The sequence below is a fragment of the Fusarium phalaenopsidis genome (assembly GCF_050370095.1).
Source record: "Fusarium phalaenopsidis strain FUZ10S chromosome Unknown contig_32302, whole genome shotgun sequence".
NCBI classification, from domain to species: domain Eukaryota; kingdom Fungi; phylum Ascomycota; class Sordariomycetes; order Hypocreales; family Nectriaceae; genus Fusarium; species Fusarium phalaenopsidis.
In genome coordinates, this window is record NW_028145405.1 from 4,898,944 (window position 1) to 4,916,943 (window position 18,000).

At 54.6% G+C, this 18,000-nt stretch overlaps 6 protein-coding genes across 6 annotated transcripts; 4 read left to right on the plus strand and 2 right to left on the minus strand.

Moving 5' to 3' along the window:
- Window positions 1-555: 555 nt before the first annotated feature.
- On the plus strand, window positions 556-1,498 carry LRP88_08864 (GPR1/FUN34/yaaH family-domain-containing protein; the record flags this gene model as incomplete). Its single annotated transcript, XM_083245362.1, has 3 exons — window positions 556-893; window positions 954-1,349; window positions 1,405-1,498. 3 exons carry the CDS (start codon window positions 556-558, stop codon window positions 1,496-1,498), a joined length of 828 nt encoding a protein of 275 aa, XP_083099856.1.
- Window positions 1,499-2,824: 1,326 nt separating this feature from the next.
- On the plus strand, window positions 2,825-4,363 carry LRP88_08865 (FAD binding domain-containing protein; the record flags this gene model as incomplete). The annotated part of the gene is made up of 1 exon (XM_083245363.1): window positions 2,825-4,363. One exon carries the CDS (start codon window positions 2,825-2,827, stop codon window positions 4,361-4,363), a length of 1,539 nt encoding a protein of 512 aa, XP_083099857.1.
- Window positions 4,364-4,804: 441 nt separating this feature from the next.
- On the minus strand, window positions 4,805-5,485 carry LRP88_08866 (uncharacterized protein; the record flags this gene model as incomplete). The annotated part of the gene is made up of 1 exon (XM_083245364.1): window positions 4,805-5,485. The coding sequence occupies one exon, from the start codon at window positions 5,483-5,485 to the stop codon at window positions 4,805-4,807; it is 681 nt and encodes a 226-aa protein (XP_083099858.1).
- A 903-nt stretch (window positions 5,486-6,388) lies between these two features.
- LRP88_08867 (nicotinate phosphoribosyltransferase) lies at window positions 6,389-7,875 on the minus strand (the record flags this gene model as incomplete). Its single annotated transcript, XM_083245365.1, has 3 exons — window positions 6,389-6,509; window positions 6,560-7,622; window positions 7,680-7,875. The coding sequence occupies 3 exons, from the start codon at window positions 7,873-7,875 to the stop codon at window positions 6,389-6,391; spliced, it is 1,380 nt and encodes a 459-aa protein (XP_083099859.1).
- Window positions 7,876-8,610: 735 nt separating this feature from the next.
- On the plus strand, window positions 8,611-11,299 carry LRP88_08868 (small subunit rRNA maturation protein UTP4; the record flags this gene model as incomplete). The annotated part of the gene is made up of 2 exons (XM_083245366.1): window positions 8,611-9,628; window positions 9,678-11,299. 2 exons carry the CDS (start codon window positions 8,611-8,613, stop codon window positions 11,297-11,299), a joined length of 2,640 nt encoding a protein of 879 aa, XP_083099860.1.
- Window positions 11,300-15,807: 4,508 nt separating this feature from the next.
- On the plus strand, window positions 15,808-17,213 carry LRP88_08869 (peptide-N4-(N-acetyl-beta-glucosaminyl)asparagine amidase; the record flags this gene model as incomplete). The annotated part of the gene is made up of 2 exons (XM_083245367.1): window positions 15,808-16,319; window positions 16,376-17,213. The coding sequence occupies 2 exons, from the start codon at window positions 15,808-15,810 to the stop codon at window positions 17,211-17,213; spliced, it is 1,350 nt and encodes a 449-aa protein (XP_083099861.1).
- Between the last annotated feature and the right edge of the window lie 787 nt (window positions 17,214-18,000).

Below are 18,000 nucleotides of genomic sequence, written 5' to 3' on the forward strand. Positions count from 1 at the left end.
GGACATGGACTAGACCCCCTGTCAGGTTCTCTTCTCTCCACACCCTCCTCCGCTTACTCCGCCCTCCCTCCACTTCGTCTTCTCCACTGGCCATTAGCCTCCACCAGGTATCCCTTCGCAGTCGCCTCCACTGCCCAGTCTGGTCTCGTTCTACCACGAGGGCACGAGGAGACGGTCTTTGAGTCCCCTGCTCCGCTTGCTCATGTCCCGTCCCCTTCTTGTCCCTGTTCTCCCCTCCCCAGACCCCGTTTAGATAAATCTCATCATATCTTGCCCCAGCGTCACTCACTTTAAAAACCCAATCTCTCTCCCCACCGTTTCCCCAGACTGTTCCTCCACGTCAGTCAACGTCTTTCATCTCTTCCTTCCTCCTAACCTCGAGAGGGCCTCTGATAGTTTACGCCACTGGACCTAAACTATCCCTCTTCACTTACACCAATCCCTCCTCCAGAACCTCTCTATCACGACACTCCCATTGCCCCTGGGACGCCGAAATCTTGCTCCTCTAGACATTATCCTTCGAATACCCTCCTCGAACCTCACATCATATCCACAATGGCCGATCGTATTCACGACTCCCACCACGACTCGGACAAGAGCGTCACCCTTGACCGTCAGAGCATCGCCGGCCAGGAGGTTCACCACCATCATCACCATGTCGACTACACTTCCATGCAAGCAGCATTCGGAGGTGCCCTCCAGCCCGGCCTTTGGAAGCCAATGGAGCACCGCAAGTTTGCCAACCCGGCTCCCCTAGGACTATGCGCTTTCGCCCTCACCACCTTTGTTCTCTCTTGCATCAACATGCATGTCCGTGGTGAGACCGCTCCTGCCATTGCCATCCCCTTGGCATTTGGCTACGGTGGTCTTGTTCAGCTGCTGGCTGGCATGTGGTATGTCTACTTCTCACACTCAATACAACTCTGAAACTTTGACTAACAAGTACTCAACAGGGAGATGGCTGTTGGTAACACATTCGGTGCTACTGCTCTATCGTCATATGGTGGCTTCTGGATCGCCTATGGTCTGCTTCAGACTCCTACCTGGAATGTCCTCGGTGCTGATGGACCCTATGAGGGCGACACTGGATCCGTCATGGGTTTCTTCTTGACTGGATGGTTCATCTTCACTACCCTCCTCCTCATCTGCACCCTCAAGTCCACCCTCGCCTTCTTCCTTCTCTTCTTCTTCCTCGATATCTGCTTCCTCTTGCTCGCTTGCGAGAACTACGCCCACGACCTGGGCAACCACGCTGCTCAGATCGCTCTCCAGAAGGCTGCAGGTCTCTTTGGATTCCTTGCCGCGTTCCTTGCGTGGTACAACGCCTTGGCTGGTCTCCAGGACAGCAGGTATGTCTCGAAGCTTGACTCTCGTATGAAAACCATTTGCTAACTTTGTATTCAGCAACTCCTTCTTCCAGGTCCCTGTCATCCACTTCCCCTGGTCCGACCAGGCCCGCGAGCTCCGCAAGCAGAAGACTGAGCGAGAGCTGGCTTAAATCAACAATGGAGAGAGATTCTCGTGTCTTATGCGTCATGACTTGGAATTTATTATAAAATTAGGAAGAGATTGTCAGCCGGACTGAACCAGGCTCCGCTGGAGGAGTATTTAAGAGCATGTTCCGCTGCCCCAGCCAGCGTCCACCGGCTCATATCATATAGCCGCTACCGAAACGGAGGAAGAGATATTTTGCATATATGGCATAGCGGTCTTTTTAATTGACTGGGAACTGTACATAGTTTTGTACAAAAGCATCAAAGTGGACATAGAAACTGCTTGAGACGAATGATGTGATGATGCATATGAATTTCCCCTGAATGAGCTGTTCCAGATATGCGGCTATTTTGAGTAAGAGCTTGAGAACGAGCCCGAAGGCAGGGAACGGAACCCCCACTGACGGTTCCTCGGGCCTGTCCCGGCCCGGATCCGACGGCCGTTTCAGTCTCAATCCCCGCCGGTTCATCTCGCATGACCCGTGCCGACGCCATGCAGAGGCTCCCCACTGTAGACAGCATCCGGAAACTGATCACGGGTACGGATACGGCTTATCATATCAGCTGTGTGGGGGTCACTCTATCGACGCGTAGCCACTTGACCGGACAAACAGTGGAAATGGCATCTACTATTTTATCTACCGTATTTTCAAAAAGTGTAGCAAATAAAGGAGAATTTTTACTGTATTCTATGCTAATTATATCATGCAGGTTTCGCAGGTGAAGTCAAGTTTGGTGCCTGACAACATTCATGTCCTCCCCCCGATCCGTCTTGAAATCTCGGCGATCGGCACGGCAGAGCGGAGCCGCATCTCCGATAAAAGCGGGTCTCGTCACGGCCCCACGTACGGCGGAAAGGCACCACATGGCAAATCCTACTATCCTTTCCCAAAATCTTGGATCTCGCAAAAGACGATCTCTCCGTCTACCGAGATCCTTCGGAGTTTACAAAAAGATCCTCTTATAAATGGCGACACTTGGACCCCTATTTTACACACTCCTCCCCGGAGAAGCTCAATCCAGAACCTGATCAAACATCGTACGATGGGGGAAAATCACCTGATGACTTCCGAACCACCAAGCCAACAGTCCACCATCATCTCATGCCGTGCTTTCTCATCCATCCGCTGATCAGATACCCCAGTTCCCTTCCAAAGAAGGTCATTCGCAAGTCACCGACACTTTTCTTGCTGAGCTAAGCTACATCGTCGTCGTCATGCCCTCAACGTGTCCAGTTTGAGCATAGTCAGCCATAAAAGCAAGCAACCCACAGCCGATACCGCCGATACCTCCCCGCATCCCCTTCAATGCCTCGCATCCTCCGCTGGACAATGAGCAGGCCCCAGATCCTGTTCCTCTCCTGCATCGGCATCGCGGTAGCATTCACTGCTATGCTCTACGGAAACCATCTCTCAACCTTTACATCCGTGTTCTCAAAGACCATGTCCACATCCGCCGCTCGTCGCCCCGTCATCGTCGTGGGCTCCGGCCTCGCAGGCCTGTCAGCCTCATACGAGGCTCTTCAGCGCGGCGCGCCCTCAGTCCACCTGCTCGACCGCGCTCCCAAGCCCGGCGGCAACAGCATCAAGGCTTCCTCTGGTATCAATGGCGCCGGCACAAAGTACCAAAAAGCCGCTGGCGTCGAGAGTGACACTCTCTTCTATAGCGACACCGTTCGCTCGGCGGGCTCTCGTTTCGGCCTCGCTCAGCCACCCGTCGACCGTGAAACTCTCATCACCAAGCTCACCGGCGAATCCGCAGCTGCCGTCAACTGGCTCGTTGATGAGATCGGCGTTGACCTGAGTGTCGTCGCTCCTCTCGGCGGCCACAGCCTTGCCCGCACCCACCGTGGCGCCGGAAAGACACCACCCGGAGCTGCCATCGTGATTGCTCTTCTCAACAAGCTCAAGGAGAATGAAAAGTTCTCCATCACCAACCTCGCCGAAGTCAAGGCGCTTCTCAGCGAGGATGACGCCGTCAAGGGCGTCGAGTACGAATTCGAGGGTGAAAAGCACAGCCTCGAGGGTTCCGTCATGTTTGCTAGCGGCGGCTTCGCAGGCGATGCCACTGGTCTCCTTGCTCGTTACCGTCCTGACCTCAAGGGCATCCCCTCAACCAACGAGGAGCGACCCGGATCTCATGACATCCTCACCGCCGTGGGTGCCGAGCTCCTCGACATGGACAGCGTGCAGATCCACCCCACAGGCTTCGTCGACCCCGCGAGCCCCAACATCATGCTCAAGTTCCTCGCAGCCGAGATGCTCCGTGGCGAGGGCGGTATCCTCCTCTCGTCCGCCGGCTCCCGCTTCGTCAACGAGATGGAGACACGCGAGCACGTCAGCAAGGCCGTCATGGAGCTTCCCCCTGCCACCGATGGCGACGGCACCATCAAGCAGTGGGACGTGACCATTCTCCTTGACCCTGGTGCGTCCGAGGCCTCTGCCAACCACATCAGCTTCTACGAGTGGAAGGGTCTTCTCAAGAAGGTCAAGGTCCGCGACCTCGAGCCCGCCGCCATCGCAGCAGTCGACAAGTACGCCAAGGCCGTCGCCGAGGGAGCACAGGATGAGTTTGGCCGCAAGACGCACGGTCGATGGACTCTCAAGCCCGGCGAGGAGAACCGTGACCAAGACATCTACATTGGCCGAGTCACCCCTATCGTCCACTTCACCATGGGAGGTGTCGCCATCGATGAAAAGGCCCACGTCCTGCGGAAGCGCGACGACAAGCTCGTGCCCATTCCCGGTCTCTTTGCCGCTGGAGAGATTACTGGTGGTATTCACGGTGACAACCGTCTAGGAGGATCCTCCCTGCTGGAGTGTGTTGTCTATGGACGGACTGCCGGTGCTGAGATTGCCGCCTCGTCCTAGATGTGGTGAAGCGAGCCTTGACATGATTGTTACGGCATGCTGAATTCGCACTTTTGTCTGTACATTTTTACTCACCTGGAGTGAGGTGCGTCTATGTTAGCTAGTCCAATACCAAGGATAATGATTCAATATCTACACTGTGCCCCGAATGTTGTGACCGCGTGCTCAGGCTGGGAGCCAACGATGAACTCACCACCATGTTAGGCATATACATACATACATCCATGGGCAGACACAAGAAAGAGACAGAGATGCAGTCAGAACCAGTTCCAGTGGACACACCGGCGCAAGATCTCATAGTCACGTCACATCATCAGTCCAATGAGCCAAGGTCTGGTGTATCAATACTCTCAATTCATACAGGTAGAACACAACTCTCGACTGTCCAACAACCATCTTACACACCCATTCGACATCTTCTACCGTTCACCAACTCAAACCCTAAGTCCTGGACAAGGGGGTCGCAGTCGCACAGTCGCCCAAGTTGGTGAGTGCATTTTGGATAGAGTCCAGAGCATCCTGGCCCGCCTCATCAAGACATATAGGCAGCCCATCTGCGTCGACCTCGAGGCCATCTGTGCTAATCTCAATCTCGTCGCCGGTGGCACTCATGCACTTGGGGATACTGGATAGTGAAGCTTCGATAGCTGTAAGGCTTTGCCGAGTGGCCTGGTTGAGACAAGTTGGCAGCGCGCCATGTACTTGGACGGGAAAATCGTTCCGTAGGTTGTTCAGATACTCTGAGATGGACTTGGGGTCGATGCCGATAGCCAGTGCAATAGACTCGAGGAGACCAATCTTGCCAGATCCCTCTTGTGCGTTGTTGTTGCGGCGAACATGGGGTCGAGCTGTATCCTTTGTCGTAGCCGTAGTCTTGGTAGCCACAGCGTCTCTCGCGGCCTTGCCCTTCATGGCCTTGTCGACCCTCTCGGGCTCCTTTACCGCCTGGACGATGACCCGGAGGCCGAGGTGTTTTGTTGTCGTGGGGTTGTGCTCAGTGAGGTACCAATAGGTTGACTTGTCGCCGTGATGCTCAACCTGCATTCTGTCGCCGCCGAGGACCGGTGCCGACGCTCCGATGGTGACATGCAAGGCGAGGAGGATGGTGTTGATGATGAGCATGGTGACGCGTGATCGAGAGGGAAGAACTATAACGATTGAAGTTGGTGTTGAGAGATAGAGCAAGTGAAGAAGCACTGGGAATGGATGGGTGGTTGATGGTTGATGGTGAATGATAGATGCTGGATGATGGATAGAGTTGGAAGAATGATGAGCTGGTCATGGGCGTCGAAGACAGAGCTTATATAGATGCTACAAGTAAGAAGGAAGGAGAGCCCCGATGAATAGACGAAGCCGGGCGTGCTTGCCAGTATCTCAACAAGAATCACGCCAATCTCAACAGCGTACCTACCAATCCTCCATACCCAAGTCGAATCAATCAGGTTGAATGCTTCACCATCAATATCTTTAGTTGCGCGCTGAAAGCAACTCTCTTATAATGAACAACTTACCTCTATACCAGCTGAAAAGCTCGTTACATTCCCCTTCACGTACCTAGCCACTCTCTCATCTAACGTCAAACTTCCAAGTTTGTGATTGTTGGCCAGCTCCTCGATAATAGGGAAGGTAGCAGGAAGCGAACTCTCCTTGATGGGCAGGAACCCCTCAGGTACTGTGAGTTGCTATCTAAGGAGCAGGCAGGGCAGGCATTGCCCCGTGTCGGGTCATTTGGGAAACCCTTACCCCTGACTTGGAAGTGGCACAGCATCAAGCAAAAGGCACTCTACTCAGCCAGAAGTCTCGAGTGTCCTCGTTCAGCATGTATTGCATGCATGTTGATTTCAATGCAATGTCTAGTAGGTGCTTGTCGTCTATTCGGGGAATCGTTACTCAAATGATCATGTCCTCAGCTTCCGTTGTTATCACCGTATCCAAGCTATTGCTTCCCTCTCTTCGCTTTCTCTGCTTTCCATGTCTACCTTGTGATGAAATGCGCATGGCGTAGGCGATTGCGGTCTTGGTATCTTACTCTTTTCCCCATCGTGCTGTCTCGTCTCCCTCCTTCCACTCACGCTCAACATAACCGAGCTCCCTCTTGACCTTCTCTACGGTCTCCTTGTCGCCGGTATTCTTGCCAATGTTATCGCTTTTACGTGTTAGATTCGTCTTAACAATTTTCTCAGGGCAGGAACTTACCTGATCTTGATGGCTGGGCGGCCTCCTGCAGAGCTGAGCTTGATGACAATGTTCAGAGGAACCGACTTGGTGCCGGCCTTGAGGTGCGTAAAGTCGTTGGTCAGGAACGTTCCAACACCAAATGTTGGCTGGAAACCCAGCTTGTCCGAGATGGTCTTGTACTCGAGGCACTTCTCAATGTTGAGGGAATCCGAAAAGACAAGAAGCTTCTTGTCCGTGATGCCCTGCTTGTCGTAGAAATCTCGCATCACCTTGGTGTATTCGGCGGGATCACCGGAGTCCTGTCGAATTCCGGCAAACGTCTCGGCGTACGTCTTCATGCTTCCATCGGCCTTCTGGAAGGTCTCGGCTGGGAATCCACCCTCAACAGGTCGCACAGGCAGGCTGAAAGAGCGTAAGAACTCTTGAGTGCCGAATGTATCGGTCAGGGCAATACCAAGCTTAGTGCCAAAGCAGCCCACCCAGTGTCGGAGTGCCTCCTCGGTGGCCTTCTTGTAGTCACCAATGATCGACGCCACGCCCATGAACCACTCGTGGGCGACGGTACCGACAGGTGGGATGTTGAAGCGCATGGCCAGGTGGACATTACTGGTTCCAGAGAGCTTGCCAGGAAAGCCCTTCTTTTCAGCCTCCTTTGAAGCCTTCACCAGACCTCGAAACACAAGGGCCTGTGTGTGGTAGTCGCGGCGTCTTCGTGTGCCGAACTCGGAAGTGACACATCCAGCTTCCAACAGCGTCATGCCCTTTTCAAATGCCTTTTCCTCCTGTCCTTCGTAGCTCCAGTCCGTATCCATGAAACGGAAGTATGCTTCGGATGTCAACGCCAGCATGGGAATTTCGTAGAGAATCGTGTCAACCCAAGCTCCCTTGATCTGGATGTCGACGTCGCCAACAACCGAGTCATCTCCATTATCCTCACCAACGGGCGTAAAGGTAGCGATGACCTGCTCTCGGGGACTTAGGCGGAACTCCTTGAGGAAGTTGAGATAATCGGCAGTGAGATAGTCGCAGTGCTTCTTGAGGAAAAGGTACTCGTCAGTGGAAAGTGAGATGTTTCCGAGCTCTGGTCATCAAGGTTAGTCCTGAGGATACCCCGCTAGGAGATTCGTAGTGAGCTCACTTCGGATCTGCTCCTCGAGCCACTTGAAAGCAGCTCGCGACAGCTTCTTGTCGGGAGTTCGGTTGGTGTAGGCGTACGTGACCGGGACGTCCTTGAAGAACTTGAAAACGGCGCATTGCATCGTCAACTTGTACAGATCGGTGTCGAGGAAGGAGATGACGCCCTCGGGGAAGGGCGAAGAGCTGTTGAAGTCCATGATTGCGGCCTTTTGCGACGTGATTAAGAGATTTCGGGGACGGCGTAGACGAAAGGAAGCACGCAGTGCTGGACTCTCGGAGACTTGGGGAGAGGAGGCCGGAGTTGCGGAGCTGACAAGGCAGGCAGGCTAGTCGTGGGTAGCTCGGAGACACGGCGCGCTTGAGCTCACGAGGGGTTGTGGAGATGGAGGAAAACGGAGATTATTGGTAGACGTCGCGCTGAGGGATGGAGAAGGGACGTTGGACGAGAAGGTGTCGCAAGGCTCCGGGCGATGACGTTGGCAAGGTTAGATCTCCTTTGGCGGAGCGCAGGTTGTTTGAGTCACAATCCAAGCAAAGTCGGCCGAAAAGGACAAAATGTGACGCATTCAGAATGGGCTGAAACGCTCAATCGGCGAAGAGAGGAGCCGCTCCAGAGCCCGCCGCTCTAGACGCAGCAGGAGAGGGGCAGAGAGGGTTGGTTGCTCCTGCCACAGGAGGTGGGGATGGAGGGGCATTTTGGGCGCTATGACCACACCTTATTTCTTCCAGAAAGAAAAAAATTTGGAAAGTTTGCGAGGCCAGCATCTTTCTTCTTGGACCTCAACGCCTGGGTACGCGGCGGCAGGTTACGACAAACTCTCGATCTGCGCAACCACTCGGAATTGATATTTGGTACCGGAACAAAGGAAGAACGCAATCACGCGACGGAACGCGACCGAGAAGCGCAATCAAAGCCGATAACCGCCGTCACCATGGACGTCCATCGGTGTCGATTCGTCCCCTACAAGCCGTCCGCGATCAACGCCATCGCCTTTTCGCACCCAAAGACGCGGTCGGCCCTGCAAGCTTCTAACGCTAGACTTGCGATCGGACGAGCGAATGGTGACATCGAGATCTGGAACCCTTCGAATGGCTCCTGGAACCAGGAGCTCATCATCCCTGGAGGCAAGGATCGAAGCGTCGATGGACTTGTTTGGGTCAACGAACCCGACCAGGATCTTGGCGATGGACGCGTCGTTGCTGGAAAGTCGCGCCTCTTCAGCATAGGCTACACCTCTACAGTGACCGAGTGGGATCTCGAGAAGGGAAAGCCCAAGAGGCATGCCAGCGGTCAGCACGGCGACATCTGGTGCATGGCCGCCCAGCCTGCTGGTTCCGACAAGACAACCCTTGGAGTCGATTCTCAGGATTCCACCAAGCTCGTCGCCGGCACAATTGATGGCGAGCTCGTCATGTACTCGATCGAGGATGATGACCTCCGATTCCAGCGAGTCCTCTTGCGATCCCCGACCAAGAAGGCCCAGATGGTCAGCATCACCTTCCAGTCTCGCAAGGTCGCCATCATCGGATGCTCCGATAGCACGATCCGGGCGTACGACATCACAAAGGGCCACATGTTGCGCAGAATGACGCTGGGCTCTGACCTCGTCGGTGGATCCAAGGACATCATCGTCTGGTCCGTCAAGTGTCTGCCTGGAGGCAACATTGTTTCAGGAGATTCGACTGGTCAGGTCTGCATTTGGGACGGCAAGACATATACGCAAACTCAGCGAATCCAGAGCCACAAGCAAGATGTCCTTAGTCTTGCAACGAGCGCTGATGGCACCTCGATTCTCAGTGGAGGCATGGATCGGCGCACAATTCTCTACAAGCAGAATGCTGGCGCCGGTCAGCGATGGAGCAAGGTCTGGGGCAGGAGATATCATGACCACGATGTCAAGTCTATGGCATCATTCGAGAGTGGCAGGATCAGCGTTGTTGTTTCTGGAGGTCAGTTCCCCCTTTCTATATCATTAAAACGTCGCTAACTGAATTCTAGGCCCCGATGCCAATCCCGTCGTGGTTCCCCTGAAGGAAATGGGACGTGAGAACCACCGTATCATGTCAAGCTTACCCCAGCAAGCGCCTCTTCTCAGTGCGCCCAAGGCTCGCTTCGTGGTCAGCTGGTGGGAGCGAGAGGTTCACGTTTGGATTCTTCGACAATCAGCTACAGACATGTTCAACGCCAAGGGTGACAATGTCGACATCAACCAGAACCGCAAGCTCCTCAAGACTATTGTTGTCAAGGGCGATTCGAATATCACTTCAGCCTCCATCAACGCCGAGGGCACACTCCTCCTTGTTTCTACCGCCAACGATGTCAAGGCCTTCACGCTAAGCCATCAAGACCCCGTCAAGCCCTCGGATGTCAAGATGTCCTCTCTCGAGCTTCCCCAGAAGCTCACAACCATTGGCGCCACAAAAGTCCAGCTCTCTCCCGACTCTCAGTGGCTCTGCGCAATCCAAGAGGGGTCTCGGATTGTGATGGCCAAGATTGACCCCAATGAGCCCAAAAACGCTTTCACCTTTGAACCGCAAGTACAACGACTTGCACGCTTACGACGCCAGATTCCACGTTACATCCAGAATGGCGGATTGGGGCCTTACGACAGGACCATCACACATATCGCCTTCTCAGCAGACTGCAAGGTGCTCGCGACGTCCGATCTAGCCGGATATCTGGATACTTGGATCTTACCTGCCGATGGGGAGACCAACGCCAAGTCTGAGGGTGACGCGTCCTCCTCGGACGACGGTGACTCCTCAGAGGATGAGGAAGATGCATCGTCGAGCGTCAGGCAGTGGATTCGTAACCCTAGTGCTAAGCTACTGCCCAAGCTGCCCTCGGCTGCTACAGTCCTCTCTTTCTCTGAGGACGTGCCTCGAGCGAAGGGCTCCGCCAACGGCGCAGTTGCCGCACCCGACCATGTCGATGACTACACCCTCCTTGCTATCACTTCGTCGTGGAGCCTGCTCACCTTCCACCCTCTCCAGGGTTCTCTCACTCCTTGGTCCCGTCGCCATGCCCGAAAGGACCTCCCCGCACCTGTGCAGGATCTTCTCGACCTGGCCAAGGGTGTTCTCTGGCAGGGCTCTCGCGCTTGGATCTACGGTGTGTCTTTCCTGCTGATGCTTGACCTGGCGCAGGATCTCCCCAAGCCTACAGTGGAGAGTGAGGTCAGCGATCCCACGGCCACCCCAGGCAAGCAAGGCCTCAAGCGGAAGAGAACCGGTCCTACTAGCGGTGCCGGAGGCAAGATGGAGCAGGGAGCTCTCGTGCCCTCGCAGGTCCGCAAGCACACGGCCGGGCAGTGGGAGGACATCGATATGGACGACGCCCCGCGAGCCGAGGATGTCGACAGCGACGATGAGATGGACCAGGGCGACGGCGAGCTCGCACAACTGCGGAACCGTCACGAGGAGAGCAACAACGACCTCGAGGTCGCAGAGACTGGCGGTGAGCGCAAGAGCTGGTGGATGACATACAAGTACCGGCCCATCTTTGGTGTTGTGCCCCTAAGCCGGGCGGACCAGCCCCTCGAGGTCGCCCTGGTGGAGAGGCCGACGTGGGACGTGGAAATGCCCGAGAGCTACTTTAGCGTTGAGCAGTGGCGGAGGTAATTCAATACTCTCTTTTTTGGATGGTAGCATGTGGTGTGTGTACATTTTGTGTGAAAGGGGGCATGTCCAGATTTTTCGAGTCACGTAAGGGGGGTCCGAGAGATGGAGCGGATACATAGGATGAATGGATATCAGGGGTCAAGGAGAGTTTCCGATTTGTAGATTTCTTGGATGGTTTTCTGTACGGCTACACAAGCCAATGTACGTACGGCTTATTTGAATCAGGTTTCTTGGTACAGGATGGATGATGCTTCTGAACGCAAGCATACGTATGCCCTTGATGGGGGTACCGTGACCACTTGAATGCCCTCACCTCCACGCCAGCCTTGTTTCTCGGGCAAGTGTCCCGTCACAGTTAGCTCCCATTGGTCTATCCGTAATGAGGTCTTTCTCTAGGATCCATTCCCGGCCCGTCTTGCCATTCACATGGTAGGATCATGTACGAAGCCCAAGATGAAGGAAGGCCTAAACCTTCACGTCGTGACAGGACACCACATCCCGAACCGCGCCTAACCATGCGTCACCAGAGCAATACCGACCAAACTAAAATACCCGGGCCCTCTCTCAATTGCCGCAAGCAGCCGTGTGTAGCTCGCAGAACCCGCCGAGATATATTGACAGGTGCAGGGGCCGCCGAGAACGCGCGTCCCCAGGCCATCAAAGGAGCCTTCTAGGCCCTGCCCAGATTGGTCTTACTGCAGAGATGGCTTCATGTAGACCAACATCATCGACGGGCAACTTCCCATATGTGTGTAAGTGGGCGGTCTGATGAGGTGACGGGGATTGGGGGTTGGTGTGCCACAATGTTGTAATGAGACCAACGACGTCCTACTCGATCTAAGAGAGGTCAATTTGGAACCACGGCAGCTTGAACAACGTAGTTTTTCTTTCGAGAGCGTGTACGCAGTTTTCATCACGAGGGGATGGGGTAAGAGGCATTGTTGTGGCGCTGTAAGTGACAAGAGGGGATCTTGAGGATCGATAGCCACTCGACGTCAGTCATCCACAGACAGGAAAGATCCGCCTCGGAATAAGCCTAGAGGTGGCAGAATTGCCCGTCAGTCTTTCTTGAAGGCAGATATCCATTCTCTTGGCTTGAATGCACGAGTCTCCATCAAAAACTTGGACTTTGAGGCGGGCATGACCAAAGCCAGTTGGGTTACGGAAACCTAATTAGGCCACAAGGACCACGCTGTAAAGTGAATATTCATCTGAAATAGCGGCCCGAAGCATACGTAAGGCTGTACGTGCCAGCAACAAGGGGCTGCACTGGCAGTCTGATCTAAGGTAGTTGTCGGCTTCTTCAACCGACGTTTGGACTTTGGAGTTCTTGGCAAGGTTCGTATCAATAAAACACGGTGCAAAGACAGATTATTAAGGACTCGATCGACTTGAAAATCATTCCCTTGCAAGATGTTTTGAACTGAACCATGGGGTGGCAATTGGAAGAGATCGAGTGCGCGCAAAGTCCTTTCTCACCTTTGATATTCGCGTGTACGCAAGCCAATTGTCATGAAGCAAGCAGATGACGCGGCCTCTGGCAGTGTCTCACGAGACACCCCCGGTCGTCGACGCAGAGAGAGGGACGAGCCACAGCTGGGGCTGATTGGAGGGCGATGCAGGACTAGTCTCTGAGGTCAAGGAGTGATTGGACGCGTTGCCTGAGCCTTGGTGGGGACCTCATCGAAGAGCGGAAACGGAAACGGACAGTAGATCGGCGGTGGTCGTTGGGAAAACGGAGTGATGAATTCGGGTCCGATTCGACCCCTGGAGCTCCGTTATGGAGAAAGGACGCCTGCACTTTTGAACGTTCCCGCTGCCAAGATGGCCTAGGGATGCAGGGTGAGTGTTAGTCGCAAGGCATTACCATAACGTTGCCAGGTCGGGTAAGCAACAGGGTGAGGGGGGCAGAAAAGCGATACCGAGCCAGAGAAAAAAAGCTGAGGTCTGCGTAATCGTATCTCGGGATTGGACGTGGCCGCGCTTCCCAGGGGCAAAGACAGGGCCACGCGATGCACGCGCCAAGCTGGTTAAGCTTCTTTGCCGTATCTGCCCAGCCTCTTGTGGTGAGAAGATGGTCTTGAAAGGACGTCGCTTGAAGGTGCGCGGATGTCAAATCGACGGCCCTGGGTGACCGGTCGCGGTGCCGCGGGGACTTCCTCAGGTAGACAGCAATTAGATTGAGACAAGATGGAGGTTGCAGATCGCTGTGGAGTTGTTTGCTACCCAGCAGATGTGACGTGGGTTCATTGGCGCGCTGTAAATAGCCACAACCAGACAGCCCTGGAGGTGAAGTGACAGCCTGGTCAAGCAGGATGGCAGGTGAAGGCCTCAGTTGGAGCTCCGTGTCAGCTGGACGACGTCGAATCTCTGAATGCGCGTTTACGGGAGAAACGGAGAGTTAAACAGGATCCAAAACGTCGCCATCGGAATACGTAGAGTAGAATTGCGAGGATCAAGAGGCCGCGTCGCTCTCCACGTTATCGACGGGACGCTGAGGCCTCGAGTCAAACTAAAGTGGGCCAGGGTCAAGTGGAACTGGAAATAACGCACCGCCACAGGAACACCATCGTCGTGGCTGGAGCATCTGGAGAAGGGAACGTATCTTCCCGAAATCTGGAAGAAGGGACCTGCGTCAGTGAAACAATAAGCGCGGGCGCGCAAGACGCAACCAGATGCGCACATGTCTTCAATCTCAGCTTTCATATCCAGCTGTGATGTATCCACGGAATTGGCTCAGGGGGCTTGTTGAGGCGGCAGTGCGCGGTGCGGAGAGTCCGTCGGTCGTTTCTGCGAAAAGGATTGCAGGGCAGAGTGGCTTGGCCTCAGCTGTGCCACGATGGGCTTTTGGTCCGCTCCGTCTGTCGCTGACTTCTTCCACTGCCTCGTCATCGCCCACCACGACGAGGGGCACGTACCCGGCCAGGTACCAGTACCTGTCGCTGTACCAGGGTCGAGTGACTTGCAGAAGCATAGCGGCCGACTCCAGCGGGTTTTCTGGCAGTCTCTAGCGGTCCAGCCAGACAGGACCAGCGGGAGACATCGAAATCAGCGTACTCCAGTTTTCCGCTCAAGTGACAGCAGTTTGAGATCCATTGCAGTGGACGCGCAGTCTGTTTCTCCTCGCGCTCATCAACTGCTGAGTTGAGTCAAGCTCGGGGGGATGGGGATGGGCTGTGGGTTCGACCTCTCATTGCCACAGATAGCGATTGTCGTTCTTTTCCGTTTTGTACAGAGATTCCCATCTTTTTCCAATTGCACATCTGCTGCTCATTTCGCCATCAAAGACAGGAGCTGACGCCTGATGAGACTCTGTAATATTCGCTGATGACGAGGACTGAAGCACGACGCCACTCGGTCTCGCTCTCCTCAAATCATCAAGCCCAGGTTGCGTACGCACAGTCTACGTACCTCTGATGCCTCCAGTGCCTGGGCTACCATCCCCAGAAGCGGGCTGCTGAGATTGGCCCCTCTCCAGTTCGCCTCTTGATGATGAATGGTCTTGCGCGGACTTGAACTTGACCCATGTCGCTGGAAGGACTATTCCCCAGAAGGATTATTTCCTTCACAGAGGTCTACGTCTTCTCAGCGACGTAACGAATGCGACGGACGCGGCATCAGCATTCGTAGTCCCGTGACATTAAATAACGATTGGAGCCTGCAAATGCCATCCATCTGTGCCCCTTGACCTCCACTGAGCAGAGCAATTCCTCACAACGCGACAGCTGAGTCTGGTGCAAGCCCAGAAAAAGAGTACGAAGCGGCTGTACCGGTACTTGCACCTGCACCCAGCGGCCCCCACCTCGACCACCAATTACGGGTCTGATTGGCCGTGGCGCTCACTGCTGACGCGTAAACTGCCATCGTAGGCCTGACCCGGAGTGGGCAACAGCGAACCAGACGCACACCCTCCCGAGACACCCCGTCCCTTTATTCCCCTGGTCCACCCTCGATTCTCATCGCCGCCTCCTCCTGCCTCTTCTGCCCTCTCTGCCTCTGTGCCCGTCTCTCCTGTCTGGTCATCCGCATTCGAAATCCGCGAGCTCGCCAACTCCTCTCCTTTTTACTATACACGGCGACGACGAAGCGACACAAGCTCACGCAAACCACGAACAAGTCGACGACCATCATCACGACAGGAACATCGACCAGGAGGATCCTTAGTCATCACCCGTTCAGCGAGCGACACCTGCCTAGGCGACAATCGACGACGCTAGCAGTTGACTCTGAAGGATAGCCAACTGTCTAGGCCTCCGCGTGTCCCGTGGCGATCGGGTCTACGAACACGCATATACTGCTGACGACGACAACCACGAACACGACCACGACCACGACGACCTTTTCGCTGCTGATCCAGACGCCTGGGTCCGTAAATATCAGCGACAGAGCCACCTGACCTCCACCCAGCCACGCATCTGGGCAATCCACCATCGACACTTATTGTCTATTATTCTCCGACAACCACATCGAATTATCTTCCAACCAATTTAACAACACTATTGTCCATCATGGACCGCCAAGGCACGCCTGGCGGCGATGGCTACGGCGAGGAATGGGCGCGGGACCTTCGGGTCAAGTTCGAGGGTCTCCTTCGCGACAAGCGCATGAATGACCTCCGTTCCTCGTCCCGACACGGATCTCCAAGCCTCGGCGAACGAGCCTCGAGCGCCAATTTGCGAAGTCCTACTCCTGCTGGCAGCAGCCGACCCTCAACATCCAACGGTCCTACTCCTCCCTCTTACTCCGCCCTCCGACATCTCCCCAAGATCCCAACTCCTCCCGATGCCGGCGACCGTGACTCCCAGAAATTCAGAAACCTCCTCATCAGCCTATCATTAACACCAACAAAGTACGAAAACCCCGGTTTGTTGGACGAAGCTCTCCAGACCATTCCATTGGATCGTATTTATGGTGAGGCTGAGGAGGAGACACAAGTTCTCCAAGCTCAAGCAGAGAGTATGGGAGACGGACGGCAACCCGAATGGGGTTACCAAGACTGTGTTATCAGGGCACTATTGAGGTATGTCGTGGTTCCGTAATCCGACACTGGGCAATGTTAACTAACACAACCTACAGATGGTTTAAGCGATCATTCTTCACATGGGTCAATAACCCACCGTGCCCTGTCTGCTTATCCCCTACCATAGCCCAGGGCATGACTGCCCCAACACCCGAAGAGAGCGCCTGCGGTGCTCTTCGAGTGGAATTGTACCGATGCTCCGCACACAACTGTGGAGCTTATGAGCGCTTCCCCCGATATGGCGATGTTTGGCGGTTACTTCAGACCCGACGAGGCCGCGTTGGTGAATGGGCCAACTGCTTCAGCATGCTCTGCCGAGCTGTTGGTGGCCGTGTACGCTGGGTCTGGAACGCCGAGGACCATGTCTGGACCGAAGTCTATTCGGATCACCAGAAGCGATGGGTTCATGTGGACGCATGTGAAGAAGCCTGGGACAACCCTCGTCTCTATTCAGAGGGATGGGGCAAGAAGATGTCCTACTGCATTGCTTTCTCCATTGACGGTGCTACTGATGTTACCCGACGATATGTGCGCAAGAACGAGCACGCCACCGAGCGCAATCGATGCCCCGAGGAGGTCCTGCTCTACATTATGCAGGAGATCAAGAACATCCGACGAGCCAACATGAGCAAGGACGAACGATTCCGTCTGGAGAAGGAGGATAGCCGAGAGGACCGCCAACTGCGGGGCTATGTTGTGGCTTCAATTGCCCAAGCTGTGACTGATTTGGTACCTGGATCTCCAGGCGGTGCGTCAGGAAATGATACCAAGTTGCCTGCAGAGCAACCTGGAATTCAGTCAGGGTCCGCGGAGTGGGTGGCTGCTCAACAACAATCTCACACCCACCGCTATCAGCAACCCCGAGATCCCAGCCACCGAAGACCTTTGCCTTGAGCAGGATGCGCGCTTCTTTTGTTGTGCGACCCTGCTCGGCTTTGTGTCCAAGGCTGTTATAATACCCTACCCACACACCGACCACTTCGATCTAGATCAGGATCACGACGCAGTCAAGTCAGCTACACCGCCCCTCGACGGAGCTGTGATACCCACCTCGTGACTAGCCACGACATCTATCCGACGACCTCGATGATAGTACCACGGCTCTAAAACCACACGACCTCCATGATACTCTCACTTCGACGACTCGTTACGGCCACAACCTAATTCCCTTCATGTCTAATACATCTTTGTCAAGCCATAGCATAGACTCGGCGTTGAACCATTCTACCAATCCGGCCCGCCACTAGATGGCGAGGCCTGTACTTACTACAACATGGACTTCCATTTCCTTTGTTACCTTTTTTTTGTCATCTATTTACAAGGGGCGCATCAAGGCGGGGTGGCATATATATGAATCTGTACCCTACGGTGAGCGGGGATGGGATGTATCCCACGCTCTGGGGCGTTTGGATAGGTTTACCTTTCGGCTATCATGAGCGATATGAGGCCAGGCAAAAGAGAAGGATGAGTAGTTGAAGAAGATAGGAACAAGTCAATGCCATGGCGCATTTTCATTCAGTTGATCTAAATATTTTTGTCCCAAGAACAATCTGTGTCAACCCGTTAACTCCACCTGTAGACCCAGAATCCTGGAGCCTTGGAGTCCGCTGATCATTGATGTAGTGTAACCCGGTCTGTTGCTGCTGCTCATCGCGTGGCAGTCGGTGAGTTCTGGCACCCG